General features: G+C 37.1%; 1 protein-coding gene across 1 annotated transcript; it reads right to left on the minus strand.

Annotated features, from left to right (window-relative positions):
- LOC137128430 (galectin-9-like) lies at nt 1–11,374 on the minus strand. Its single transcript, XM_067506440.1, has 8 exons — nt 11,219–11,374; nt 9,344–9,432; nt 8,268–8,475; nt 5,658–5,777; nt 5,298–5,492; nt 2,854–2,942; nt 679–835; nt 1–496 (listed from the first exon to the last, which is right to left on the minus strand). Exons 1-8 carry the CDS (start codon nt 11,252–11,254, stop codon nt 353–355), a joined length of 1,038 nt encoding a protein of 345 aa, XP_067362541.1. The 5' UTR covers nt 11,255–11,374; the 3' UTR covers nt 1–352.
- Between the last annotated feature and the right edge of the window lie 1,167 nt (nt 11,375–12,541).

The following is a 12,541-nucleotide window of genomic DNA, read 5'->3' on the forward strand; positions in this document are numbered from 1 at the left end:
TATTTTCTCATTAGGTTTAATTTGCTGAAAAAAGCTGAATCATTAAAATTATTAGAAAAGGTCAATACAAGTCTTACAATGGCCTTAAAAAAGCATTTTGATGTTTGAATGGTTTCTCTAGCTGAACGTAAGCTGAAGTAGTATTTAAGAGGTGGAAAAAAGGTAAAGAACTGAGTAATACTGTGAGTGCTTTTAACATTTACTATAGCTAGAAATAATTACATGGGGTAGATAGATAGAAATATACAACATTCACTACACACCTAAAATTATGATTTAGCATAAATTCATTAAGCCATGCAATATTTCAGGTGGTTGCTTGTAGAATGTCAAGCTATAGGTCCTGCAAATTCTACACCACCACAGAGGTCAGACTGATGTCACCGTCGATTTCCAGAATGGAAATATGTTGGGGAGGAGTACGGTGCTTGTAGGTCTGTGTCTGCATGCCATTGGTAACAAACCTGAAGAACTGATTCTCACAAGAGATGGTCAGCTGAAAGAAAAAAATTTATTTTACAATCACATATAAAGAAAATTTGTATGCCTGCACAATTACCTTGCTAGTTTGACTAGCTCTAGTTTCAATTTTTGGGACCCACTGTTGTACTAAAATTATCAGTGAATCTTCACTTCAATCTGGTCTGTGTGTAGTCAGTGAACTGTTTGCAGCCCTACCGAAAATGGTTGTCCCTGGAAAAAGGGCATCCCTCCATCGCGTTCCTCAGTACCCCACTGCTCATGTAGTTTGGTGTTTCGAACCACAGTATTCTCATTGAAACGTGGATTGTAGTGCAGAGCAATGCCACCTTGATAGGCAAGATTCACATGGAATCTTAGAGGGGGGACAGAAAAGACTGTAGAGTGAAATGGAGTACAAGAGTACTGGATGACATGGGCAAACTACATAGAGTAATTCTTAGATCTTTTAAAAGGAATTGCACCAGTTTACTGATAAAGGTCAGTTTAGTCTTTAAGGCAGTGACAGCATGAGTTTTAAATTTGTGGGAATTACAAGGTAAAGGAGGTCAAATGAAAAGAAAGGAGTTGAGGTACATTATGTAAAATGCGGGATCCAGTAGAACTGTTAAAGGTCAAAAAGGCAAAGTAGATCAATACCTAGGTGGCAACTTGTAGCAGGTGTTTGTAGATGTCTTTGGAGAAATGTCCTTATGGTTTTGTGTTTTCTTACATGCAGTCATGGCCAATTGGTGGACAATCTCCAATCCTGCAGCACAGTCGCCCATGTGTGTCAGTTGGACACAGAGCACAAAGGTTGAGTCAACTTTTCTTCATTTTAACTGGTCTCAAGTATGATTACTATATTGCCCACAGGTGTGTCTAAATACAAATTACGGGAGCATCACATGCTTGAAAAGCAATTATTTCTTACAATTTCGACAAGGTGCCAATTATTTGGTTCAGTCCATTTGTGAGTTCTGTGTGAATTTTTATCAAGTTTTACTTTTCGTCCTTTTTTTTGTGTTGTTCCAGTGCAAAAAAAAAAACAATAAGCACGTGAATACCAAAACATTTGCAATTGGAAAAATGTTGTGAGAGAAGGGTTGCATTTTCTGACAGAATTGTGAGGGTTCCGATACTTTCGGCCATGAGAGTATATAAATTTTGCTACTGAGTTTAACCAGTCTTACTCTTTGGGAGAAGGAGAAAGTAAATTTTTCTCTATATTATGATCAATCTTTGCAAAAACTGTCTGTCTGAATCACATCCAGACACAAATGTACAATGTATCAAAGTGGTTCCATAAATTATATAAGTATACCTTATTTATTTCCAGTGTCCAGTTGAATTCAGTTAGAAACTTAATGGAAGTCCATCAGATCAACTTGACAGTTTTACAACTTTGACCTTTGACCCTGATAACATATCCCACTACCATACCCCAGTTCCACCTCCATGACAATATCATCTGGGCCCAACTTTTGTAGCTATAAAAGTTCTTAATCTTTGACATATAAAAAAAACAGGAAAGCACAACAATCAGTTTTTCTAGATTTTGTAGATTGTTCTAGATTGATTTTCTAGATTGTTTATTTTAACTTTAAAGTTAAGTCACACTAACTTATTAACTAACTATTAAGTACTCAAGACTTGGAAAGTAAAATTTTAATTTACTTGTGAAATTACATCTACAGTAAAGTGAACTAAAGTACAGTAAAAATGCTTTACAATAAAAAGTTAGCTAACTTATTTTAAGGCATTTGGTTTCCTAGATTCTTCTGAGTAAGGTCAACATTTTAGATGTTACAGTGCAGTTAAGATACCCTACTGTATGTTAAAAGATTATCAATGCTTTTTACTTTACTTGGAAGTGGTTTTAATGGCTGATCTGTGCACAATTACTTGTTTACCTTCCCAGCATCCAGTAAGCCCACTACACAGGAATTTCTTCAAATAATTTTTACAATAAATAAGTCTGAGGGTTTGATAAAAACTCACCTGTTGCTGACATTAACAAAAATTTGTGTAAACAAACATGACTATCCTTCCTTTTACTTGTGACAGATAAGTGACTGAACTCAATTACGACACAATAACACTGTTTTTTTTGGAGTTTGACCCCAAGCCATTAAAAGGGTAATTGAAAATATCTGCATGTGCAACCCAGTGATTCAACATTTAGCCCTGCAGTAGGTGTATAATCTGATCCACACAGGTCTCAGGTTTCCACACTGATTTATATATTTTTGTAATAATACAACTTGAGGGCAATATCACCCCCAGTATAAGATACTAGTAGTGATAATGGTACATTAACTTTCTACCAGTCTTCATATGTTGAGTGAACTGGATTCAGTGAAGTGAAATGCAGCAATAACTGACAATTCAGACCTTGTGGCATTAGGATGAACAGTCCCCTGAATGGTGATGGTCCTGCCAGGGAGGAGTCCACCACTTATGATGCTTTTGTATGGGACAGCCTGTAGATATGGAAAATAAATTATTCATTTATAAATTTAAAATAATTTGGAACTATGCCAATACACTCATAATTGACTTGATTTAATCTACAATGATATTTTTCTATTTTCACTTAACCTAACACATGTGGGAGAATACTAAATGTAGTCATATGGCTAGATAAATACCAAATAGGCAAATGAGATGGGCTTCTTGAAGAGGTCACAAAGAGGACAAGAAGTCATAGTGTGTGTCATGTTTAGAGGAATGCTTAAGATCACGGTAGGCACTTTGGTGTTATAAGGCCCAAAGTCCTTGCTTTGGGTCCAATCCTATCCGTTCTGGGATCATGATGACTGTCAACTGCGTGCACCTCGTTTCTTCATTCATGTATTGTGATTTCTTAGGTTTAAGTATAAAAAGAAGGGGTTTGAGAGATACAAGTCAGAAGACACCAACATCCATGTGTTATCCTCCATGCTGGCATGTGTTAAACTGAGATGGTTCATCACGTTGAGTTCAGTCATTAGTTCTTTCAAGATCTAGTAACATTTGACTAAGGAAGGGGGAAAATTTCTATCACACACGATCATATTTTCACATAAAACTGGGAACCCAATTAAAATATGTGTACATTTTTTAAAAGTAAAATTATGTGGCAAAATAATGTGAATCTTAAGGATTACCACTTTAGTTGAAGGGAAATTGGTATAAAAATGAGGTTTGTGTTTGAGAGGCCTATGTCCTTAATGCTTTACAAACAAAGAGGACTTCGGAAGACCTCAGAAGAAAAGTTGAATACCAATACCAAAGGTCCTCATAAGCTTTCTCTAAATCTACGAAGACACAATGCAGCTCCCTATGACCTTCTCTGTACTAAACTATCAGGACCCTCAAAGCAAATACTGCATCTGTTGTACTTTCTAGGCATGAAACCATATTGCTGCACAAAAATGTTCACCTCTGCCCTTAGCCGAGCTTGTACTACTCTTTCCCACTAATTCATTGTATGGCTCATCTGCTTTATTCCTTTAGTTGCCTCAGCTCTGCAATTCTCCCCTGGTCTTAAAAATCGGTACCAGTACTCTTCTCCTCCATTCCTTGGGCATCCTCTCAATCTCCAAATTCTTTTTAAACAAACTAGTCAGAAACCCTTCTCCCACCTCTCCTAGACACATCCATACCTCCACAGGTTTGTCATCAGGACCAACTGCCTTTCCACTCTTCATCCTGTTCTACACCCTCCTTTCACTCTTACTAATCTTTGCTACTTCCTGTTCACCAGGAGTCACCTCTTCTACCCATTGTTCTCTTTCATGTTCCTCATTCATCAAGTCTTCAAAGTTCTCCTTCCATCTTCCCATCAGACTCCTGGCACCTGTCAATATATTTCCATCACTATCTTTATTCACCCTATCATGCTGCAAATCCTTCCCATCTCTCGCTCTCTCTGCCTCGCCAACCTTTACAGATGATTGTAAAACGTAAGGAAAAGGAATGTGTTTAAGTCTGCACACATAACCAGATATTACCACCACTATCAGGAATATTTTGTTCAGTATTCATCAACAGACCATCTTGCAGGATGGTCCAGCAAGATAGTCAACCATGGAAACAATTGCTCTGAAAGGACCTGAAGCAGGCAGTTCATGCAAATAAGCCAACCAATGAAGCTGTTCTGTAAGGGGGAACCAATGTGTAGGCCGGTTAAACAGATTTTATCTGGTGGTGTCCATTTCATCTGTTAGATAAAAGACTTGCTAGACAATGCCCTCTCCATTAGGTGGTGAGATACTGAGAATGTTAAGATTATTCTTGAAATATTTGGCTTAAAAATACTTGGCTTATTTGTAAGGAAATCCACTTCTAAGATGGCTGAAATGTTTCAAAAACCCAGTACCCTAAAACTTTTTATCATCAAATACCCACTGATGTTTGTAACTGTCTTCAAAGGTTAGAGAGAACCCATGGGTTCACTTTTCTTTTTCGGTTTTGACTAAACTTTTCATTTTCAACAATAAAATAACTTTCAGGGCAGAGGACTAATTTTAGTTTGCACTCATACAGCTCCAGAAACATCTTGGAAACAAATAAAAAATGATTAATATTACCAGTAGATTACTGGCATGCTTAACAGCAGTATTTCATATTTTTAATACATAAAGTTCCACCCATAAATAAGAGACAGATATGTCAACCTGGACAACTAAAACCAAAACAATCCTCTGTAGGAATCGAAATAACTCCCAGAAGTAATTAAAAACAAAAAATTGGTTCTAGCAATTTGTATCAACTGAGCGTTCAACTCAGCCAGAATAGTTGAGCAGCTTGCTCAAACATCTTTATACCTGCACACCACTCTGACTAATACTTACAGGCATTGCAGGAGGAAATCCTGGTTGTGCATGAAATCCAGGCTGCATGGGGAATCCAGGCTGAGACGGAAATCCAGGCTGCATGGGGAATCCAGGCTGAGACGGAAATCCTGGAGTAGGGAAGGTGGCCTGGGTGGGATAGGCTACATGTGAAGGAAATGCAGGCTGAGCAGGAAATGCTGGTTGTTCAGAGAACTAAAACAAACAAGCAAATAAAAAACAAATCACTATAATCGCACCTTTTTGTGGTACCATATTATTTACAAGTTGAGGTTGTGGTTTTTGTATTAGGAGCACTGATGCATTAAAACAATTAATGCCTTTAATGGTTTTGATAATTATTAAATATACTATCCTCACCATAGAGTTCTGGAAGGTAATGGAAGAAATTTCCACTTTCCCACCTACTGATATAGTGTCCACCTGCTGAAATGGAATACGATGTTTGTACTCCATAAAGTGGCAGCCATTGATGTTCAACTGGAGAGAGGAAATGTTTAGTTACATTTCAGACTTACTTCTGAGCATGCAAATAAAGCACATATTTTAGAAAGTTTTATTAACAAAATAACTATTCAAATTCTCAGACTTGCTAGTTATCAGGTTGAGATGGGCAGGTTAGTGCAGTGGTAAAATCCAGCTTTTTTTAGTTGAGACAGTTGGCAAAGGTTAAATCACTTGTCAAAATAGCACTTTGAGATGGTAATCCATGCTTTTGTTACAATTACTGTAATTGTCTGTATTTGGGTTTCTCTCACTCGTCCCTGTCGGGCCTTTAGCTTGTACAAAATCCCGCTGCACGTTTGTTAACCAGAACATGGAAGGGGGATCACATTACCCCGGATTTAGCCTTGCTGCACTGGCTGCCTGTCCATCTTAGAGTTCATTTTAGAATTTCTTTTTAAATCCTTAAATGGTCTTTCCATGCCCTACCTCTCTGAGCTCATATTTATGCAGTCCACCTCCCAGTCCATTAGGTCAGCCGACCACCTGCTCCTGGACGTGCCGTGAACATGATGGAAGCCCAAGGGACATGGGGCCTGCAACAGCAAATGCCCTAATTTCTTGAATGCACTGCCTTTGCAAAATAGACAGGCCTCTTTGTCTAAAAAAGCTGAAAAGTCACTTTTCCCCCTGGCTTTTTGAACCAGTTTGAGTAGTTGATTATTTTTTGTTGTATTTTATTTGTTAATTTTTACTTTTTATTTATATTTATTTTGGGCATTTTTAATTGTTAAGAACTTTGGTCAGTCTTTGCTGTGTTTCAAGTGCTTCATAAATAAAGTTGGCTTGGCTTGGCAAGTACCGAAAAAGAAACAAGTAATTGAGATTAAACAAACTGCACTAGGTTGGTTTAAATCTTATTCATCACATAGATTTCAATTGGTCATATTAATGATGAATCTTCCATGCACATACAAGTTAGTTATGAGTTCCACAGGGCTCTGAGTTAGAACCCATATTTTTTAACTGTATGTATGTCTCCCTTAGGCAACATTATTAAAAAAGACACAAATTTCCTAAGCTTATGACACCAAGCTATATTTATCTATAAAACCACATAAAACAACTTAATTAATCAACCTCCAAGTATGCCTAAAAGACTTAAAGGCCTGAAAGTATTTGGACCTATAAATCTCAGAAATATGCTGTCCAATCATATTGTTACTCTAGATGGCATAACTTTGGCCTCCAGTACTTGTGTCCCTGGCCTTGAAGCTGTGTTTCTCCAGTATGCAGCTACTGCCCCTCCCAATCTGCCCAATGTTTTATTGTTGCGCTTTTCTTTTCTCTCCCCACTTTCCACTCACCCCACCCAGTTAAGGCAGATGGTTGCCCAACTTGAGCCTGGTTGTGCTGGAGGTTTCTTCCGTTAGAGGGCATTTTTCCACATCTTTATAGTCTTAAGTTTATTATGTAAAATGCTTTAATATGACTCTTATGAATTAGTACTATATAAAGAAAGCTGAATTAGATAGATATTGGGATCACGTACAATGCAAGCAGGGGAGCAAAAAACCTAGGAGTGCTAACTGCTGTCTTCACAAGTCCTAGGGATGTGTAAGTCAGCATTCTAGAGTTACAGTAGTACATTCTGCCTGCAGGCAGCCATATGATCACTCCAAAGTCCTTAACTCAACTTCATATAGATGCTGAACTGCAGGCTAATTATCCAAGATAAATACCTAAGAATGGCCCAGACAGCTTGGGAGCTTCAGGGCTCTCCAGATTTTATTTCAGGTACCAGAGTCACAACAGACTCATTGCAGGACTGTTTTGGGGCAATTTAATGTCTGAAGCCGGCAACTCTGAGATCATGAAACACATGACTCTTTTGCCCCTCTCAAATGTCAATGTCAATATATATATATATATATATGTATGTATGTATGTATATATATATATATATATATATATATATATATATATATATATATATATATATATTGTTGTTTTATTGTTTATTTTTGTTTTTACATTTCAATGTGCTATTATTGCTAGGGATGTCCCAATACTTCTTTTTTTACATGTACAATAGTTTGTACTTTATACTTTGTTGAAGCACCTTTAACACCAATTACAGCCTTTTTGAGTAAGATGCTACAAGCTACAGAGCAGGCATCATGACACAACCCAATTATAAATAATAATCTTGAGAGTTGTGCATAAGTAAACGAACTGAAGCAATTTTCTAATTCCTGAGAAAGAGTGATTAGATCACAGAAAATTACTAATTGCTGCCAAAGCTACTGTGATATCCTAATATTTATTATTGTTATTATTATGACTTCAGTACGTTTTTGGCGCTTAACTGCTTCGGCATACTTTCACCTAGAAACACCATTTAAATTTCAAACTTCAGCTTATAAAGAGGACATTGTTTGTATAAAGCATTTTAATATCTTTTATACTTTTAAGATTTTTTTAATAATTTAAGAATATATTGTCTGCCCTTGTGGCAGTACAAACCTGGTAGGAATTATGGGAAACCGTGATGAGAAGGTTGAAGGTAGAGCCAGCAATAAATGGAGAGTTTTGCTTTCTCTCTTCCATGCCCCAGCTGCCATGCTGTAAGGTGTTGGTAACCACATAACCAGGGTGACTGTCATATCGTGGGTTAATGTGGAGGGCAACGTCTGCATTGGTTCTGGAACCACATTGCAAATTTATATGGAATCTGGAGAAAAGAATAAAACATTGTTAGAAATCATGCTGGAAACTATTTACTGTTGTACGAAACTGAAATTATTTTTTGTTATAATAACTGCTAAAACAAACCAAATGTGGTTTAAAGAATGCCTTCACTGATTTTGAACTTGTTTTAGTTTGGGTAGTACATGTACATAAATGCCATTAAACTTCCCTCTGAATTCCCTTTATCAAATTATTTTTCTACTTCTAGCTGAAAAATGCTTCCCGATGAAATTACTTGGAGGAACCTTCAGTTCAGATTATGTTATATTGTTGCTTATACTATGAAATTTGTAATCATGGTTAACCTGCCTTTACAGGCTCCCCCAGATAACGTAATCTGAACTAATAATGAAAAGCCCCTCATGTCATCTGGAAGAGTTTTTCAGCTAGAAGCAGAGAAATATTATAATATATTGAAGTCAGAGGGAAGTTTAAATGTTATGCTATTGTACATTTACACTGTAGGCTTAAGCTATAGAAAGCAAATGGAAAATTGGTGAAGTCACCCTTTACTGACTCAAACTGTTTGTTAGTGCACCTTTAGCCTTTTCCTTAACTCCCTTCAGCCAAGACAACAACCGTGCAGCACACACTAAGAAGCAGCACAACTGAAAACAATAAATGCCTGTCAAAGCATTGTTACTAAATATCTGGTACCCTTTAACATCCATTGTTACTGTGGACAATTAATTTACTGTAGCTTCTACTAGTTAAAAGTAATAAGTCATAAGTCAGATTAAAAAAAAAAAAAATTTCCAATTCTGTTTCTGAAACCCTTTTTGTTAAAACTGTACTTCACAGCAACCAAATGTTAGTAACCAACAGTTAATAACAAAAAAATGCAGTCTGACCGATCGGCTCCAGGTAGGACTCGTCCTCCAATACTAATAGACATCCTGTCTTGCAGTCCACCAAGGATTGATCCAGTAAAGGGAATTCTCTACAAGGAACAGGAGTTAACATGTTAAAATCTTTTTTTCATTGTAACCTCTGACATACAGATTCAAAAACAAAGAGGCATCAGGCCTTTTACTCCAATACTTGCTCTTTTGAAGCATTTTGTTATGTTTTAAAAAGCCTATTAATATCTCAGTCACACATGCACATGGCAGAAATGTCAGAGTTCTCGATGAAAAACTTTAGGAAATCAGATTTGAACAGTTGCACTTACATGTTGTCTTGCAACATGGAGGAACACACAGCTGCACTGTGTTATAGAAATCATGAAATTATACTGACAAATCACATAGTGAGCCAGTTGAAATTATCACTACGTATATAGACCAAAAGGGAGATTTATGGATGTTGTGAGAGAGGAACCGAAGTTAGTTGCTGTGAGAGAAGATGGGTTTAGATGGAGGCAGGTGATTCCCTGTGGTGACCGCTAAAAGGGAACATGCAAAACAGCCTGTTGAATATTAGTCACTGTTCACTTTCTTCAGTGACCTCAACATACTGGAACTTTTCATCTCCTAATGCCTGTACTATGACAAAAAAATATAGAGGAATTTGAACCCAGAAAACAGTACAGGTAAGGTAATGGAAAGCAGTAATTTATCATTTCATGCTGGCTTAGATTCAACACTCTTTTGGACCTAATATAACTGTAAAGCGATGCCCTGTGCTTAATCCTGCATACTTATGCCTACTCCTGATGATGGCACATAACTCTTGCTTCTCTCCAACAGGTTTGCACCCTGGCACCCAGGTTTTCTTTACCAGTTGTTGAATAATTGGGGTTGGACTGGATTGGTATACATTTGGTATGCATCATAAAAAGTGGTGGTTCTAAATGTTCGCCCCCTTATTCATTTTAAAAAGGGGGCCAAAACATTAGAACTATCTCTTAACATAATGCACTCCAGTACAACTCCGCTACACACTTTAACCTCTCTCTCTCTCTCTCTCTCTCTCTCTCTACCTATCTATATATATATATATATATATATATATATATATATATATATATATATATATATATATATATATATATATATGGAATGGGTGCGGTTGTCATGGGGTTTTTACAAACAGGAACTGATTGCAAAACTGGAAGTTACACTGCCTGAACCATTTCTATGTTGCTGGTATTGAAACCGTTATTAAACGTTTGGAAACATTCTCTCGCTGGTGAGTATTTGAAAAAAATAGCAAACAGGAACTGTTTGCAAAACTATGCAACATAGGAAGTTACACTGCCTGTGAACCATTCCCATGTTGCTGGTATTGAAACCGTTAGCAAACGTTTGGAAACATTCTCTCGTTAGTGAGTATTTTAAAAAATGCCACGTGAAGAAAAAGTACAAATCTACATGTATGTACAGCCTATACGACCACTAACAATATTTAATTATGTTAGAGGATTATAAGGTTCCTTTGTGATAAAGCTTATAGTTAGAGCTCAATCTGAACCATCACTTAGTTATGCTGTTATAGACACAAACTGTTGGAACATCCTTTTCTGAGAAACTTCTTATATCCAACCTCTAAACTGTCACTTAGAATCAGAATCAGGAAGCAGATTGTACAGCTCGCTAACGCGCAGTAAGAAGAGGGTCTTTTTAATAGTATCATAAGATTGTCAAAAATAGAGAAAGAAAAATCAATTTTCAATGTGAGCCAAATTAAAGGGCAAAGCATCCTTAAACGTCTTTATTTAGCTTATATTACCAGATTCCCCGTCCTTTTGCACAAATACTTGACAATTCAAGGTTTTAACTACTCACTGGGTTATAAAAAGGTGGCGGCGAATTATAAGCCATTTTCCGATATTTAGAAGTTTGCTGATCTGCAGAGAGTCCGCGCTGGCTTCTGATGGGAAAACAAAATGAAGGTCTTGCTGGAGCTGAGCCTTAAATCCAGTGGTGGGTTTCGATTTCCTTACAGTGGGCGGTGTTTGAATAACATCAGCCCTATCAATACGCTTATATATAAGGAAGAAATTATTTAGTCACACGAACTGGGTTAAGTTGATTAAACCACACTACTAATTTCGCAATTTCGGAGAAACCTGAGTCACGTTACAGAGCGACATTCGCTTACCGTTGTCATAATTGAGTGTTAGACTGAAATCCACTATCAAATTCATCAAGAGCATTTTAAATAAGATTTGAAGAATTAAAGTTTTGGTGTTGCTGTAATGCTACTTTAAACCAGGTACACATCTAGATTCACAACACTTAAACCTTTTAAATAAGCCTATAATAATAAAGTAAATCAGTCAAATGGTTTGGATTTATATAGCACTTTTCTACCTTACTGGTACCCAAGCAATTACACTAGACTGCTTTAACCCATTTACAGTCAGATATACACACAAGAAGAGAAGACTAGAGTTTGAAACTAATGCACTGCAGTATGCACGTGCACGCTCACACATACACGCATACACTGATGGGGGAGCTGCCATACAGTTCGCCTGAGCCACTAGGAGCAACTAACCCTAATGAAATATAAAATTAATATATAATAAAAAGAGAATTAAGCCAAACCGCCCTACCTCCAGAGTCACAGTCAGCTAACTCATTACCTAGCAAATGTGCAAGCAGACAGACTCTCCATTAAGTACAAGCCTCCTGCAACTGTGGCGCAGGAGGTAGAGCGGTCGTCCACCAATCCCCCAGTTGCTGGTTTGATCCCAGCTCCTCTGGTCACATGTCAAAGTGTCCTTGAGGAAGACACTTAGTTGCTCCCAGCGAGTGTTGGCTAGCAGCAGAGCAGCTCCCCATCAGTATGTGGGTATGTTTGTGATTGTGAGTGCGAATGGGTGAATAAGAAGCAGTGCTTTGAGTACCAATATGTAAAAAAGAACTATATAAGTGCAGACGATTTACCGCTTACACTGAGTAAGCAAGATGATCTTATGATGATGGTAAAGTGATGATTTATGACTATATATATAAAACTGTGTTGCATAATAATGGATGCAATTTATATTTGCATTAGTAAATACATTATTTGACTATGTCTATTAACTTTCACATAGTGAGTCCTTTCTGATACATAATTGGAAAACCAACCTATTGCTTGTTCAGACACCCAACATTAAG

Source organism: Channa argus, chromosome 6, assembly GCF_033026475.1.
Source record: "Channa argus isolate prfri chromosome 6, Channa argus male v1.0, whole genome shotgun sequence".
Classification (NCBI taxonomy): Eukaryota; Metazoa; Chordata; class Actinopteri; order Anabantiformes; family Channidae; genus Channa; species Channa argus.